At 38.9% G+C, this 19201-nt stretch overlaps 1 protein-coding gene across 1 annotated transcript in view; it reads left to right on the forward strand.

Annotated features, from left to right (window-relative positions):
* tbck (TBC1 domain containing kinase) overlaps positions 1-19201 on the forward strand; it is a 105867-nt gene that overhangs the window by 37509 nt on the left and 49157 nt on the right. The window contains exons 21-22 of the mRNA XM_046868613.1: positions 609-694; positions 17881-17917. Of these exons, the coding sequence (XP_046724569.1) occupies positions 609-694; positions 17881-17917 (123 nt within the window). The remainder of the gene's footprint in view (positions 1-608; positions 695-17880; positions 17918-19201) is intronic.

Genomic DNA, 19201 nt, shown 5'->3' on the forward strand with positions numbered 1-19201 from the left:
CAGTGGGAGCGCATCTAATTTAATATAAAGAGTTTCATTGGTTCACCTGAACCCGTTCCGCAATTTCATTGGTCTAATGTTATGGGGCTCAGTTTTTTTTGGCATGAAGTTTGTGAAACCGGGAAAAACCCATAAATTAGCCGCTTCGTTGTTTAAGCCGCGGGGTTTAAAGCGTAGGAAAGAAGTAGCGGCTTATAGTCCGGAAAATACGGTACATATATATTTATCTGTATGTTATGCTCATAGTACATACACATCTGTAAATTACTGTTTATAGCCCTATAATAGCATTTTATTTAATTTGTGTAAATCTTGTAAACACTGTATATCCTCACTTGCTGCTATTGCACTCTGGTTAGACCCAAACTGCATTTTGTTGCCTTGTACTTGTACATGTGTAATGACAATAAATTTGAATCGAATCTAATCTAATATCTGGAAATCATTGATGATAACTCACATCTGTGTATTATATCTAAACACCTAAAAAACAGACTACAATTTTCAAGTTTTTAGCCAAATGTATATAGAAATACGACAAAAAAAAAAAGATTGTATTTACTAGTTCAGTCCTAAACGTCTTGTTCTTATGTCTCTTCCTCCTTCAGAGTACCTAACAGTTTTCTCTCAGATGATAGCCTTCCATGACCCCGAGCTCAGCAACCACCTCAACGAGATCGGCTTCATACCAGACGTAAGTGCTTACGATTTTGATGAACTATTGAATGCAGCTGTGCACTTGACGTTTCTCTGACACAAACTGACCATTGAATGGATCGAGTGCTTTCTAAAAGATTTTCAAAAGCAATAAAAGGGTTACTTTGCTATTTTTTTTATTGTTTAAAAGCAGGAGAGCTTCAGAAATGTCGAAAATACCTGAGCTGAGAAATTAATCCTGCACTTATCTTGTCGTTATAGCGACACACACACACACACACACACACACACACACACACACACACACACACACACACACACATGTACCTGGCAGATTGTCCTCATTACTAAACTTGAGTGCACACAGATATTGTTCAATCGATTCTCTAGACTCAGAGCTCTGTATCTTCAAAAATCACACTCAGGAGGGTTTTGTGTTGTGTTTGGATACAGAGGGTCCCAGAGTTGCGATGGTTCGACTTACGATTTTTGGGTCTTACGATGATAATACGGAAAAATGTCAACAATATTTTACATTTTGCATGGCAGGCAAGAGTAGCAGTGTATGCTCCGCCCTCCACTCGCGAACCGGCTCTCATCCACATGCCCACTGCTACATACATACACTATACTGCCAAAAGTATTGGGTCACCTGACCTTTCCTGCTATATGTGGTTCTTTTCCAAACTGTTACCACAAAGCTGGAGGCACTCAATTGTATAATAAAATGTTTAATTCACTTGGAAACGCAAACATTTTCCAGCATTTCAATGTAGAAAGTGAGCTCCTTGAAGATCTGGTTTACATGCTTTGAAGAGGAACATCTTCAGTGGCCTGCTATAGAGCTCTGATCTCATCCCTACTGAACACCTTAGGGATGAATGTGAACACTGACTGCACCTCAGGCCTCCTCACCTCCCTACATCAGTACCTGCCTTTTATAATACCCTTGTGGCTGATGAACACAACTATCCATAAGCACACTCCAAATTCTAGTGGAACATCTTTCGGGAAGAGTGGAGGGAATTATGAGAGCAAATCAGGACTTAATGTGTGATGCAACGCTCAAAAATCACATACCATAATTATGACCAGGCGACCCAATACTTTTGCCAATATAGTGTATTTACTGTATAGTTAGATACTGTAAATTGCTGAATTATATACTGCAGCTTTTTAAATTACGAACAAATTACAGTGTACTACCGATTACCATTCTTTAAGACTCGACTCACAATATTTTCAAATCACGATGGGGTCATCAGAACACCTCCTATCGTAAGTCAGGGACTACCTGTATATGTAAACATGGAGCACATGGAGTCCTCAGGTTTGATACTGAGCTCAGGTTACTGCCATGTGGAGTTTCGAACGGTGTTCCAGTGAGTTTTATCCATTCACTTGTGAGCAGCATGCCGATGGAAATTTATCTTTAGATGTGTAAATATGTGGGTGAATGTATCTCCTCGAGTTTATTCCCATCTCACACTTCCCGTTCTTCAAGAAAGGTTCCGGATCCGATACATTCTGAAGAAGAGATACAGTAGGGTTTACTGATGATTAATTATTTTGTTTGTTTGTTTGTATATTCATACATCAATTTATTGATTCAGTGATTGGTTCATTTATAAATTTTTGGTAAGCCAAAAAATTCTTAGTTATTAGTTAGTAAATTAATTAAGACCTGTTGTGTTTAAGTAGCATGATGTACACTTTCTTTTTTAATCATAGTTTTTATTTCGTTTTTGTATCCTATATTTAACATCTTTGTCCAGGCCTCTGCCTGTAGCCTCGCAAAATACAGCGTTGTCAAGAGACAGTTTTCCACGTTTAGTCATGCAAATAAAGAATCCTCATTGGAACAGGGAGTTGTAATGGTCTGAATGAGCTGCCTAGACGACACTGATTGCAACGCGGACTTCTTTTGTTCCTCGGTTTAGCACTGCGCTGTCTCGCTTCTGCTTGTAAGCACACTTTGAAACAAGATTAGGACTAATTCTTTGTTTACCAAAGCAAACGGTTGGTAATGTCACCACATCAATGCGACCACTGACTAGCAAATAAGACACTTGGGGGAAAATTATTATTGGAATATTTAGAAACTAAAATAGCGACATGCGTTTAAAAAGATTTGACCCAAACGTAAGCATTTAGCGTGTACATACTTTATACACGCATACACACAACAAGACAGAAGACATGCAGAAATGCTTTTTAAAATCATTATGCTGTTGAAATCTCCATTCCAATTGGTCAGAATGCATTGATTCATTTTCAAAGTGTATTTGGATTCTCAAATCTGATTGGTCAGGAGGCATGCATTATTGTTGTATAACAGCTTAACTATAACTTACATAATTGGCTAATATTAATATTAATGCTCACATTCAAAACGTTCAGGGAATTCTATGAGAGATGTTCAGCATAATCTATGGCTAATAATGAATCCATATTATTATTAAAATAGTGGTGAAAGTTTTTTGGTTTTTTTAACCATCGTAATGTTTTCTGTCATTGGCAAGACTTCACAACTGCACCTCCCAGAAACTGTTCTTTGCATCCGCTAGAAGTGTTTTATTTGTTATATAAGACAGATATGCTATATACTATATTAGAGTGAGGAAAATGAAACTGCTTGAAGTTTAGCAGTCTCAGGAGAAGTACATTGCAGGAACATAATGTCTGCAAGTTGTCATGGCTTCATTGAGTTTTTTTTTAAGTCAGTCTTCAAAAGACTTCCCAGATACACAGTTCAGGTCTGACTAAACACTTCCTATCTGTAGGGAAACTCTTTGGATTTCATAACATGTCGACTGCAAGCATTTTAAAGATTTGCCCATAAAGAAATAAAGTAGCTACAGCTGGGACAGACCTCCTTTACAGAGAACTCTGATCTTTTTTTTTATGTTGAAGCTCATTAGATCAGGAATATCTTTGGAGATCTGGAAGTGAAAATCAAATTAAAGTTTATTTAAAGTTCGCCATAGCTTGCTTATCAGGGATTAATGCACACCATTCACCTTAACTCTTAAAATTTTGTAAAGCTGCTTTGAGACAATCTCTGTTGTAAAAAGTGCTATAGAAATAAACCTGACTTGAAACTTGACTTGATTTCTAACCCTAATTCCCAAAAATTGGCACAATGTGTAAAATGTAAATAAAAACAAAATGCAATAATTTTTGCTAATCGCATAAACCCATATTTTATTCACAATAGAACATAGAAAACATTGATCGGAGAATCAAAGTGAGCGTGATGACGAGTGGAGCTGTAGTAAGTCAACAATGTATTTGGGAGCTGAATAAATTAAAGCTCTATAAGAACAGACATCAACTCTAAATCCACCTAGAAGCTTGTTCGGCTATGTTAAAACAGGGGTTATGTGTTTCAGGTCGATCGATAGTCGATTTAGGTTGGAACGTACTTGCCGATAATTTATTAATCAATGATAGTTTTTTAAATGGTTACCGGATAAAAAAAACTAACAAAAAACACACAGAACAATCCATGTTAAACAGTTACTGATTTTTATTACAATTATAAAAAGTAAAAAAAAAAAAAAATCAGTACTGAATCATGAAAATGTGCTAAATGAAATAAATATGAATATATTTATTATATTTATAAATATTGAGAAAAATAAGACACTTTCAAACTAAAACAAAAGTCACACTTTAAGTGAATAAAAATGGTTATATCCTAAATAAATAAAAAACACACTTTAAATAAATTGCACATGGCATCAGTGAGTCGCCCCTAGAGGCCGCTCTCGTATTGTATAACACAACCCTGAAAAACTATCAGTGTGAATTTTTGCCGATAGCTGATAGTTCCAGCAATGAAATATCGGTGTGATTAATCAAAAGGTATAGTTGTAGATGTATAGTTCAAACTCTATAACATGGTCTCCTCTATGTGTATTAATCAAAAGACGAGCAGCAAACTTTATTTTAAGATTGTAATCTAGCGTACCAGTGTAGATTGATTCATTGCTAGAGACTCAACGCACTTTTGTACATCGCTTTGGACACGGGCGTCTGCTAAATTCCACAAATGTAAATGTAAATGCAGCAGCATTTTGAACCAACGGTAACCTGTCCAGGGATGATTGTGGGAGACCAATAAGCAATAATCTAACCCGAAGCTAAAAAAATGCATGTATAGCCTTTTTAAAATCTGAAAAGGATTGAAAGGGCTTCGCATTGGAAAGTCATCAGAGTTGAAACTGAAGGTTTGTTCGCATTGATTGTCAGTAAGTGCTTTATCCTGGTCATGTGTCCTTGTACATCGAGAACACATAGAACTCAAAATAACACACACACTGAAACACCGCTTAGCACCAATTTAGCATAGCCAGGTTTTTCGACAGTGGGAGGAAACTATAAAACATTATGGAAACCCTCACATGGAGAGCATGTGAAAGTATACAGAGATTATCTAAGCTTGAACAAAAACCCTCTATTTAATAGCTAAAGGAACCAGATTCTTCATCATTTCATGCATTTTCAGATTGTGGTTTTCAAGGCAGAATCTGTAGTAATGACGTGTTTTAGAAGGTTGTAGCAGACATCCTTTACCGTAAAACTGGGATGTTGGCAGGACAGTGATATGATCCAATTATTTTAACATTAACTTATTGAGAAATATTGTGTGTATATCACTGTGCAGCTTGTAGAGCAGTATATATGTACTGTCTTCTAAAAATAACTCAACATACAGCCATCATTATCAAAATAGCTGGCAACAAAAGTGAGTATGCCATAAGTGATAACAGCCGTACGTCGCTTAACCACGCAAAGCCTTCTGTTCTCTTCATGATGTTCATGTTGACCTTGCTTTAGAGGTTGCAGAAGTCAGTGCTCAGAACATACACCGCACACTGCAACAAGTCGCATGGCGGTCATCCCAGAAGGAATCCTCTTCTGAAGCTTGCTCGCAAGAAAGCGAGTAAACAGCTTGCTGAAGACAACCTGTCCAAGAGCATGCATTACTGGAACCATGTTCTGTGGTCTGATAAGACTAAGATAGACACCATCTGAGCCAAACAGGTTTAACATGTGTGGCAACACTTTGGTGAGAAGAACCAAGAAAATTGCATCTTGTGCCAAGCATGGTGGTGGCAGCATCATGGTCTGGGGCTGCTTGAGTGCTGCTGGTACTAGGGAGCTGCGGGTCTTTGAGGGAAACATGGATTCCAACAGGTACTGTGACATTCTGAAGCAGAACTTGATGTACGACAGTTTTACAACATAATAAAGACTCCAAACACATCATTAAGATGACAACTGCCTTACTGAGGAAGCTGAAGGTGAAGGAGTGGCCAAGTATGTCTCCAGACCTGAACCCTATTGAGCATCTGTGGGGCTCCTAAAGAAGGAGGTGGAGAAGGGCCATGTGTCTAACATCCAGCAGCTCATGATGTCATTATGGAGGAGTGGAAGAGGATCCCAGCAACAATCTGTGCAGCTTTACTGAATTCAATACCCAGAAGGATTAAGACAGTGCTGGATAACAAAATATTGCTCACACAAAATATTCACTTTGGACACAGTTTTGACTTTTGTTGAAAGCTATTAAGACATCAATGGCTGTATGTTGTAATTTTCAGAGGTAAATCTGTACTGATATACAAGCTGCACATTGCCTACTCTAAAATATATCCAAGTTTCATTTCTATATTATTGTCTCTTGAAAAGAGGTTGCTGAAATGTGAGTGGTGTACTCACTTTTGAAAGATAATATATATATATATATATATATATATATATATATATATATATATATATATATATATATATATATATATATATATTAAAGGTGCAACGGTACAAAAATTCATGGTTCGGTACATACCTCGGTTTTTAAGTCAGGGGTTGGGTTTAGTTTCGGTAAGGTTACCGGGAGGGGGATGTAAAACATAAAATTGCTTGTCATTTTTTATTAACGCAGTTTATTATCATTAACATTTGTGATCGTTAACATTTGAACAGTTTACATTTTTAAAACAGTTTTAAATAAAATGGCTGCTTGGTTAAATAAAATATTAATGTATATTTTAAACAAATCAAATAGAATAAATCAAATAAATGCAGTACACTTTTTGTTAAATAAATTGAGTAATCAATTAAATTGCCACAAATTAAGTTGATTAAATAAAATGAAATTAAAATGAAATTAAATGTAAACTTTGGCATTTGTTAGACCCTATTTGGGTAATACAGATATGTGTGTGTTTCATGTGTACCGAACTAAAAGCCATGTACCAAAAGAATTTGGTACGTATATAAACATATATAGAGATAGATATATAGATAGAAATAGATACACACACTCTATCTATCTATCTATCTATCTATCTATCTATCTATCTATCTATCTATCTATCTATCTATCTATCTATCTATCTATCTATCTATCCATCTATCCATCTATCTATCCATCTATGCACTGTGATGACTGTTGTCTGATGAGGTTAATAAACCTGCAGGATCCAGCTGTATTTTTCTTTTTTTTCTACCAGGCATAGTGAAAATGCAATCATATTAAATGCAATAATACTTTCAAATCATCCATCATTCCGTGATTGCTTTAAGTGTTTAAAAAGTTGGGCTGGATTTAAATGCAGTATTTCAGAGGGATGTGCTTGATACTGACAATTCAAAGGCGACAGGAAAGGCTTTAGATGCAAACTGGCCTTCTGTTTCATCAATCATCATTCCTGTAAATGTCTCCAACTCTAGGTTTTATTAGAGATCTTTCTAATACAGTATACTGCACAATGATAAGCTACAATATTCTGACTTATCACAAATGAAGAATTGCAGTACAGGTGGAGAATACATTTACATTTACATATGCGTCATTTTCCAAAGAGACGTACAAACGTGTTTTTTACAATGCTGCTCGTTTTACAAAGCAAACTTGGAAAGTGCTTCGGATGTTGTAAGAAGAAATCGACAAGAAATTGATAGAAGACAGTGTAGGACAGATACACAAAATAGTGCCGAGCAGAATGCCTACTGTGTAATATGTTATACAGTACTTCTTCTTCTTCTTCTTCTGTCGGCTGCTCCCATTAGGGGTCGCCACAGCGGATCATCCATCTCCACACCACCCTCTCCTCTACATCTGCCTCTTTCACACTAACTACCTGCATGTCTTCCCTCACCACATCCATGAACCTTCTCCTTGGCCTTCCTCTTTTCCTTTTACCTGGTGGGTCCATCCTCAGCATTCTTCTATCAATATAATTCATGTCCCTCCTCTGCACATGTCCAAACCATCTCAATCTCACCTCCTTCACCTTGTCACCAAAACATCCTACATGCGCGGACCCTCTAACATACTCATTTCTAATCTTGTCCATCCTCGTCACTCCCAATGAAAACCTTAACATCTTCAGCTCTGCTACCTCCAGCTCCATCTCCTGCCTTTTACTCAATGCCACTGTCTCTAAAGCATACAACATCGCAGGTCTCACCACAGTCCTATAAACTTTCCCTTTCACTCTTGCAGATACCCTACTATCACAAATCACTCCTGCTATCACTCTTCTCCACCCACTCCACCGTGCCTGCACTCTTTTCTTTATTTCTCTAACACACTCTCCATTACTTTGCACTGTTGACCCCAGGTACCTTAACTCCTCCATCTTCTCCACCTCTTCTCTGTCTGCAACCGCACCACTCCACTGCCCTCCCTCTCATTTACACACATGTACTCTGTCTTATTCCTACTGACTTTCATTCCCCTTCTCTCCAGCGCATATCTCCACCTCTTCAGGCTCTTCTCAACCTGCTCACTACTCTCACCAGAAATCACAATATCATCCGCAAACATCATAGCCAAGGGAGACTCCTGATTGACCTCGTCCGTCAACCTGTCCATCACCGCAAACAGGAAAGGGCTCAGGGCCGATCCTCGATGCAGTCCAACCTTTACCTTGAACCAGTCTGTCGTTCCTACTGCACACTTCACTGCTGTAACACTGTCCTCATACATGTCCTGCACCACCCTCACATACTTCTCTGGCACACCTGACTTCCTCATACAATACCACAACTCCTCTCTTGGCACCCTGTCGTACGCTTTCTCTAAATCCACAAATACACAATGCAATTCCTTCTGTCCTTCTCTATATATTTCCATCAACATCCTCAAAGCAAATAAGACATCTGTGGTACTCTTCCTCGGCATGAAACCATACTGTTGCTCACAGATGGTCACCTCTTCTCTCAGCCTGGCTTCCACTACTCTTTCCCATAACTTCATGGTGTGACTGATCAACTTAATTCCCCTGTAGTTACTGCAGGTCTGCACATCTCTCTTATGCTTAAAGATCGGTACCAGCACACTTCTTCTCCATTCATCAGGCATCCTCTTACCTTCCAGAATCTTGTTAAACAATCTGGTTAAAAACTCCACTGCCAACTCTCCTAAACATCTCACGCTTCTACGGTATGTCATCTGGTCCAACCGACTTTCCACTCTTCATCCTCTTAATCGCTGCTCTCACTTCCTCCTTACTAATCCTATCTACATCCTGCTTCACCAACTCCACATCATCCAACCTTCTCTCTCTCTGATTTTCCTCATTCATCAGCTGCTCAAAATACTCCCTCCACCTTCTCAACACACTCTCCTCACTAGTCAACACATTTCCTCTCCATCCTTTATTGCTCTAACTTGCAGTACATCCTTCCAGCTCGGTCCCTCTGCCTGGCCAATCGGTATAAATCCTTTTCTCCTTCCTTGGTGTCCAACCTCTTATACAGCTCATCATATGCCTTTTCCTTGGCTTTCGCCACATCCTCTTTACCTGCTGCCGCATCTCCTTGTACTCCTGCCTACTTTTCTCATCAATCTGTCTATCCCACTTCTGTTTTGTTAACCTCTTTCTCCTTACGCTCTTCTGCACTTCCTCATTCCACCACCACGTCTCCTTGTCTTCCTTTCTATTTCCAGATGTCACACCAAGTACTTTTCTAGCTGCCTCCCTCATCACTCCTGCAGTAGTTTCCCAATTACCCAACACCTCTTCACCACCACGAGCCTCTGTCTGACCTCTTCCCTGAACCTCACACTACAATCTTCCTCCTTCAGTTATCACCATCTTATTCTTTTTTCAGTCCTTACTCTCCTCCTCTTCTTCTTCGCCTCCAAAACCATCCTACAGAACACCATTCGATGCTGTCTAGCTACACTGTCCCCAGCCAACACCTTACAGTCTCAATCTCCTTCAGGTTGCATCTCCTGCATAGCACATAGTCCACCTGTGTGCACCTTCCTCCACTCTTATCGTCACCCTATGATCCTCCTTCTTCTTAAAATAAGTGTTCACCACTGCCATTTCCATCCTTTTAGCAAAATCTACCACCATCTGCCCTTCCACATTCCTCTCGCCATACCTACCCATCGCCCCCTCATCACCTCTGTTCCCTTCACCAACATGCCCATTAAAGTCTGCCCCAATCACCAATTGTTCTTTCCTAGGTACACCATCTACCACTTCATCTAATTCACTCCAGAATCTTTCCTTCTCCTCCATCTCACAGCCAACTTGTGGAGCATAGGCACTGATGACATTTATCATCATCCCTTCAACTTCCAGCTTCACAATCATCACCCTATCAGAAACTCTCTTCACCTCCACTACACTCTTACTGTACTTTTCCTTCAGTATCACCCCTACACCATTTCTCTTTCCATCCCCACCATAATAGAACAGTTTGAACCCCCCTCCAATGTTCCTAGCCTTACTCCCCTTCCACTTGGTCTCCTGAACACACAACATATCTACCTTTCTCCTCTCCATCATATCAGCTATCTCTCTCCCTTTACCCGTCATAGTACCAACATTTAAAGTACCAACCCGAACCTCCACTCTTCTACACTGCTCCTTTCCCTGCTGTCTCTGTAGACATCTTCCTCCTCTCCTTCTCCTCCTTCGGCCAACAGTAGCCCAATTTCCACCGGGACCCTGTCGGCTAACGATACCTGTGGCGGTAGTTGTTAACCCGGGCCTCGACCGATCCGGTATGAAATTCTCATTTGTGATTTGATTTGGCACGTGTTTTACCCTGGATGCGATTCTTAACGCAACCCTCCCCATTTACCGGGCTTGGGACCGGCACTAAGAGTGCACTGGCTTGTGCATCCATAATGGCTGGATTATAATATGGTATACAGTACAATGTGCAAAAAATAGAAGTGTATGTCTGTATTTTTTGTATATGTAAACATATACACAAAATGTTGTGCAAAACAACAATCGAGGGGTGTGCAAAAAGATATATGGGTCGATTTGTATATATGGATTTGTATGAATGGACATTCGGTGCAACCCAGATGCCATCTCGGGGAGTTTTTCCTTGCCACAGTCGCCACTGGCTCGCTCATCAGGGACAAACTTACTTATGAAGAACATATTAACTTTTAATCACCACATTATCTGTGTAAAGCTGCTTTGAGACAATGTTAATTGTTAAAAGTGCTATACAAATAAAAAATTAATTGAATTAAATTGAATTGAAATGAGGATTGAGTGTATGTTTCAGTAACACACAGTCGAGTGTGTGTGTGTGTGTGTGTGTGTGTGTGTGTGTGTGTGTGTGTGTGTGTGTGTGTGTGTTGAGGAGCCTGATGGCTTAAGGGAAGAAAGATTTGATCAGACTTGAAAAAGGGAATTGATGCCTTACACCCCAGTACTTGGCAACCCAATAATACTGCTGTACCTTACTAATGCTCTGGTGGTTGAATGATCACAAATCCCTACAGCCACACTCCAATATGTTGTAGAAAGCCTTCCCAGAAGCATGGAGGTTATTATTATAATGGATAGAAAGGCATACTTTGGATTTTCAACAAGGACATATGGGTGTAAGGGTCATATGTTTCTATACTTCTGGCCATATCGTAAATAATACTACCAAATAGGACTTGAGAGGATGTTCAGTATGAGAATCATAGCAGCAGTTCTTGATTATGAATCTACAGTATTGATGTGAGATTATCCAGTAAAGCAATGGTAAATCTTGGGTATAAACTGTTCTTGGAAAAGCCAGACTTTAAGGTGATAGCTATAGAAATACTCCTGTGAAAACTCTTAGTTTTCATATAGGACTGGCTTTTAGGTGCTTTTTGGTTTTAGCTCAGTCTGTATCATTTCTTTTCAGCTTTTCAGTGCATGTTTGCACGTTTGGCCAACACAGCTTGTGCTACACTGACAAATGTGTTGCCTCCACACATTCTCCTGAGGGAGGAAAAAAGAAAAAATCCAGATCCCCCTCCCAGGCTTTTTCCTATCAAAGAAAGAGAAAAGATCCACGACCCACCAGCCTTGTCCATCCTCTTTGAAATCCCCGAAGCTTCACGGAAAGCTGAATAAAAGATGAATAGCAACAATAACATCGAGCCAATGTCCCCTTCAGTCTCTGAGCAGCTTCCATTGTCATGAACATGATAAGATGCCAGACGCCTTCTGTACAAGTGTCTGCAAATTTACCAATTTCGTTAATGAATGCTAATGAATCTTGTAGCTTTTGATTATTTTTTTGTCTCACCTCTGTGCCATTCGTCTTTTTTTTTTTTCTCCCGGAACATTTTCTCTTCCTTTAGCAGGGTCGCTAAACCATGTCGTTTTCTGAGAATTACAGCTTTATTTTTCCTGTCTGGGTATTATTTGATCTTGTCGCTTTGAATCACCGTTTCTCTAAAAGCACAAATCTATCTTGGCTGACAGTGCGGGAACAATATTGTTTCACAAAGCACCACGTTTTGGCTGGGTACGTCCTAGCGTTCCCTGTGAAATTGGTTTTCTCATGGAGTTGTAAAGGCCAACATCAACCGATTGCTTGTTTTCGTTTGCATTAACGTCTTTAACTTCGGAAAGTATTGCGACACGCGGAGACTCTTGAGGAATTCACGTTTACATGTGCACAGAGCGCTGCAAGATTTCACATATTTCACCGTACTCATCTCTTGCTGTGAGAGTTCTCTAATGATAATAACTGTATAATGCATTTTGTGTAATTTATATTGAATCTCTTGTAGGCACGTATATAATCACAGTGTAATACAAGCGAAATTGGTCCAGATGATAAATTCGCACAGGGACAGGCACATTATATGCTTGGAAAAACATTTATTTAGCAGATGTCGTTAAGTTGTTAAGTCGAGCAGAGTTTGATTCATGGCCAGAAGTTGAAAAGGCAGTCAAAAGGAATAACTGGAGACGTCATGAGGAAGAAACCTTGAAAGAAGCAAAATTTTTGGATCTCGTCTTTTCGGAAATCATCACAGTATCCAGGTGTAGGAGAGTCCAGTCAGACTAAAGGTTTAAAAATCATGTTCACTGTAAGCAGATTATACATAGGAGACCTAGGATGAGCATAAAATGATCATTATTACCTCAGCAGCTTTATGGTACATATACTATATGGACAAAAGTTTGGAGACTCATGCTTTTTGAACATTCCGCATTTAGTCCCCTTTTGCTGTTATTATAACCTTCACTCTTCTGGGAAGATGTTTCTTTAGATTTTGAAGTGTTTTTGTGGAGATTTTTGCCCATTCAGCCAGTTAGTAAAGTCTGATGTAGGTGAGGTGAGGAGGCCTTGGGTGCAGTCAGTGTTCCAATCATCCCAAAGGTGTTCAATAGGGTTGAGGTCAGAGCTCTATAGCAGGCCACTCAAGCTCTTCCAGTCCAACCCATGTAAAGCATATCTTTAAGGGGTTTGCTTTGCACACGGGGATATTCTCATGCTGGAACAGGTTTAGGTCTCCTAGTTTAAGTGAAGGGGAAGTTTTTATGTTACTGCATCCAAAAACATTCTATACATTTGTGTGCTTTGTAGTAACAGTTCCTGGAAGAACCACATATGGCTGGAAAAGTCAGGTGTCCCAATACTTTTGTTGATATATTTACAGTGTATACTGAGCTCCTTCGCAGTAATCAATAAGGAATCCACGTTCCCCCGTCTTTGGCAGTAGAAATTGGCTCTCGAGTGTATACACTTTGAATCCAGCAGGTCTAAAAAGCTTGCCTGAGAGAGATTATTAGATTGTTAGGTATGTGTTTATCCTGTATTGGATTATAAAGAGTCTAGGTAAGAACTTCTGTCTTTGACAGCAGAACTTAAATGGAGAGCTACAAGGCCAAACATCGCGGGCACCTCAGTTTCTCACCAGAGGGACAAACATTGAACTTTGTAGTGTTCCAAATTTTCTGAAAGTCTAGGGCACTTTGTAGGTCACCTACATGGCATTCCAAATTTTTTCTCTTGTCTCAGACTTAATAATTGGAACTGGCACCTGATTTTTGTGCCACAAAGATGAATTAATGCTGTGCAGTGAGTGTTGGACCAAAACAAACCTTCTGAACCTTTTTTTTTTTTACTCTGTTGAAATACAAATATTTTTGCTTGTGACTTTTTTTTCTTGATTTAGCTTTTTTTGTGCACGGGTTATGTTAGCAGCAGTTTTCTTAATAAAAATTCTGAGAGAAAACAAAAACATTCCTCCTCCTTTTCTTATCCAAACCAAAAGTAATGCTGGCTGTTCTATGCACCGCATTTGTGCATCTCCAATTTCCGCCGTTGCTTTTCTTTCTTTTTCACTCCCGCACGTCGTACACCACTTGAAGGAAACATCCACCATGAAATACAGTAGATGTTCAAATATCTGAGATGTGTTAAGGCTACTTTGTTCCTGTAAGCAGTTCTCCGCTGTGCTGAGATCACAGGAAATCCCCCAAGTCCAATTATGATACCGTTTAAAGAGAAGAAAAAAATGACAGCAGTCTCAAACTGCGGAGATGAAAGCAAGTGCAGGTTTTGTTTTTTTAAGAGCAAGTATAAAACATAAAAGACATTCCACGAACTTTAATTTGCGCATGGACGTGAACTGAAAAGTGTGGGTGTTTAGTGCTATGTGACTAGGTCATGTGATGTACAAGGGGCTGATGGGAGATATTGTCCTGTGGCTCTTTTCATAATAGTGACACAAACATATATATATATATTTTAGAGTAGTCAATAGGCAGCTTGCATTAGCAGTATAGATTAATGTACTGTAAAAAATAACTCATCATACAGCTATTATTTTCAAGTCCTTGTGCTGTGCGTCAGGTGCAGAAGCTGTTACAAAAAAAAACAGACGCATGAGTGCTGCAGCATTGCTTTAGGAGTTGCAGAAGCGGGTGGTCTGCTTGTCAATGCTTAGACCATATGCCCCTCACTGCACAAGTAGTTTTTTTTTTTTTTTTATCAGCGTCTGGCTTCGCTCGCTGCCACATACATGTATACTGTAGAGTTTATACATTACGATAGTGTAAATCGCTCTGTTTTGCTAAATGATGTACTATAATTTGTTACTGTTATAAATTACAGTACACTACCCCATACTGATCACCGTTCTTTAAGATTCCTGGGTAGGCTAGGAGAATTCTCCACTTACGTTATTTTCGACTTACTGGAACTACCAGTACTTTTTCCATGAATATGTATTCTCGCTGGTACCCTGCTGCAAGGACCACCGCCACCGAGTATAATTTTCGATTAGAGTTTCTATACAATTGCATTTCCACCATCACATCACGTATCGCCATAAGGCCAGCAGAAACCGACAGCACGGGCTCTTGTTAGATTCAAATCCATGTTGCTTGCGGCTTTTGCTTTAGGCAATCAAACTGCGATTTGGTCACTCCGAGGCCCCATAGAAGGCATAGAAACACGCCTGCATTTTGATTGGATTAGATTTTTGATTGGATCCTTTGATTGGATGGTCAGAGAGCAGACTACTGCAACTCACATCTGTTAGAAACTGCACGAGCTCAGATATAATCGTGTGGATTTAATTTTCACAATGGTTGACAGAGGAGCAGAAATTGATTTGGTCACGGATTTGATTTGTTACAAGAACAATTATAAGGTTGACTTTTCCGAAAAGCTGGACATTGTGAGGAAAGGTCAGCCTAAACAGTTCCAAACAGTTCTGTGAACCACTTTTGTATCTTGTAGAATTTGCCCAGAAACGCACAATTTGCCTTTATTTCAAATCTCCAGGAAAACTGATCAAATGCACAGAAAACCCAGAGTTATTTTATGAGGTTAATATTGATGCTTTTGCTCGAGATGATGTATGCAGGCAGTCAGCTGTGGCTGCAGTGAAAGGAGACTAGTTGAATTGTGCTCATTGGGTTTCTTGTTTTAGTAACTGCATTAATTCTCACTGTATGAGATTCCTGTCTGTGATACAGTGCTCTATTTTACAATATATTATTGATGGTTTCTATAGCCATGGCATCATAATGATGTTATTAAGAGGTAGATTGATTCAGGTAGGACACCAATGAAGGTTGAGGTGTGAAATTTACGGCCAGCTACTGATATATACGTATATATGCTGAACCTTTTTCTAAATGTGACATGATGTTTTGGTGGAAACAGCAAAAATGGACTGAAAAGTCCAGAATGCATTGCAGACTTTGTGTGGTCTTCAATCAGTTCACCTTGTCACGTCACAGTTGCCCTCTAAAATCATAATTACAAATCTTCACATGCAAGTTATTATCGTTTGAAAGACATCTTGAATGCTTGAGTGGGGCTTCCAGAGTGGTTCTTTTCTCTTCAGTTTTTTACTGGATGAAGAGAATGAAATTCTAACAAAGTATATTCTATTCTGTATCTTTTATTTACACACAATACAGCTGCCCAGTACTGTTTTTTCTTCTATAGGTCTGGGTTTATAGCTAAGAAAGAGAAGGGGACAGTATTGCCTAAAGGAATATTGGACTAAGTTTCATGCTTAAGGGGATATAGGCAAAAAAAAGAGAGGAAAAAAAAAAAAAGAGTGATTCATGCACACAGACGATACTGACTGCTTCATTCAGCCTATACCAAATCTGAAAGTATGCCCAAATAAATTAAAAATCAGTTTTCTCTATGTTTATTTTTTGAGCAGACATGTTCAAGTGAGAGTCCAGTTCAATTAAAGTTAGCTGTTAGAGCAGTTACAGTGATTTTTCTTGTCTTAATGATTCGTATTTACAATACAGACCAGTTTTCTTTTGAAAATAATTTTGTGTTCTGGCTGCATATGTGTGTATGTGTGTGTATATATATGTGTGTGTGTTTATATTATATAGTACTCATTAAAAGTTTGGGAAACACCTCGTCTTTTATCATTTTTGAGACACATCATTTTGTTTATATGCAGTGAAAGCTTATTAAATGAAATGCTTCAACTCTTCATCCCATTATAGCCAATTATTACTTTTGCTCAGATTAAATAACTAGTCTTATTCACAATATGGACCACTGACCAGAAGATTCGTATGTGCTTTTTGAACATCCCCTTCCAAATTTAGTTCCCAGTTTTGCAGTTATAATAACCTCCACTGTTCTGGGAAGATGTTCCACTAGATTTTGGAGTGTGGTAGTGGAGATTTGTGCTCATTCAGCTACAAGGGTCTTAGTAAAGTCAGGTACTGATGTAGGTTAAGTGAGGAAGACTGGAGTACAGCCAGGGGTTAAAGTTAGGGTTGAGGTCAAAGCTCTACAGTGGGCAACTCAAGATTTTTCATGACGAGCCATGTAAAGCATATCTTCATGGAGATTAAATTGTGCACATGGGTTTTGTCATGCTGGAACATGCTAGGTTTCTAAGTTACATGGTAGCTCAGTGGCTATGGTTCTGGGTTACTGAATGGAAGGTCAGGGGTTCAAGTCAGAGTATTGTCAAGCTGCATTTTTTGGGTCCTTGAGCAAGGCAGTTAACTCCTCCGTGCTCTAGGGGCACTGTATCATGGCTGACGTAAAAAGCCCATTACCTTTATTTTTAAAGCTACCACATCCGAAGACATCTTATACAATTGTGGGCATTTAACTTTGTGGTAACAGTTTGGAGAAAAGCTACATATGGCTGGAAAACCGAATACTTTTGTCTATATCACTAGTTATACAATTTGAAGGCGATCAATCAAGATTCACAAAAGTCAGTCTCTTTTTACATAAATTTGCACAAACCCAGGAACTCTCTTTCTCAAAGCCGTCTGTTAAAGTTTATGTGAGCAATTTATAAATGACACCCATTTGCAAAATAAAATCATCTCATCGCCTTGTGAATCAGGTCCACTGAACTTTTACGTGTTCTTTCTCTCTGTTCTAAGAGACAATTAAGTCTATTTCCCTATCTAACCAAAGGCCACTTTTGTTCTCTTACAGCTGTATGCGATTCCATGGTTCCTGACAATGTTCACTCGTAAGTACAGCACAATTACACACACCATCAGTCATACACTCCACTTAAAGGCTTTTGGTTGGGAATGCAACAGTGAGACTCCAGTTCAGTCGTGCTTATTCAGAACACATACTGAGGAAAAAATTTGTTCTTGAAGATTTTTGGTTAAAAATAAAGTGTAAGATTTAGAGTACAGCATGTGATTATAGAATAAACAAATCAACACTGAAGTAGTTATGAGCTGTGTATAAAATCAGAGATATTTAAAATCTCCACGTCTCATAATTTTGATTTCTTGATGCATCTTGATGTTTTGGGACGTCTCAATTATTTTGGGACGTCTCACTTATTTAACCATTATAGAGAAGGGGTCTCCAACCTTTTGTTGACCAATTTCATGTGAACTGGCTGGTGGTGGGGGGTTAGCGGGTATTGTTATATATTTTTCATTGCCTATCAAAAGTTTGGAAACATATACCGTAATTTCCGGACTATTAAGCACACCCAAATATAAGCCGCACCCACTGAATTTGACAAAGATTTTTATTTTGAACATAAATAAGCCGTACTTGTATCTAAACAGTAGCCTACCAAGAAAGTCATAGTTTACTGTCTTCCTCCTTCCTTTCACAACAATTTCTCTCGAGAGTTTATCTTTTGGCATCGTCATGCATTTAAAAATCACCATCGGTGAAGCTTTTCCCCCGATGCCGTGCAGCTCAGAACACAGGTGAAGTGTGTTCTTTTCGTTTAAAAAACAAACTATGCAAAAGGCAAAAACCCACAAAAATTTAACAGTGAATGATTGATTAAAAGTTCAGTGGACAGATGAATTTTGGCTCTAACAGAAGAACATATATAAGACAGAGAACAGGAGAGAAGATGTTAGCAGGCTGCCTCACCACCACAGTCACCATAGCTGCTCGGTTGTATACACAAGATAAATATAAGTCCCTCTGGATAAGTGCAGCAAATGCCATAAATTTAAATATAGAATAAACAGATTATTCAAGGCACTTAAGTATTTATGAGCTGCATGTAAAATGGAAAATCTTCACTATAACCGAGTTAACCCAGTTCACATTTTCTCCATGCGTCATGCAGAAGCTCTCTTTTTTCTTTCTTTTTTTTTTTTTTTTGAAGTGTTTATCAGAATTCAAATTTCCGAAACAATCATCGCTGATGGTCCATAATGGCCCATTGTTTCAGGAGGCGCCGTTTCGATTACTGAAATTTGTTCCGAATTACACAAAATAATTGTTAAACGGCAAATTTTCCTATGATCGTGCGCCGAACGGTGAATTG

The sequence above is a fragment of the Silurus meridionalis genome, chromosome 2 (assembly GCF_014805685.1).
Source record: "Silurus meridionalis isolate SWU-2019-XX chromosome 2, ASM1480568v1, whole genome shotgun sequence".
In the NCBI taxonomy this organism is placed as follows: domain Eukaryota; kingdom Metazoa; phylum Chordata; class Actinopteri; order Siluriformes; family Siluridae; genus Silurus; species Silurus meridionalis.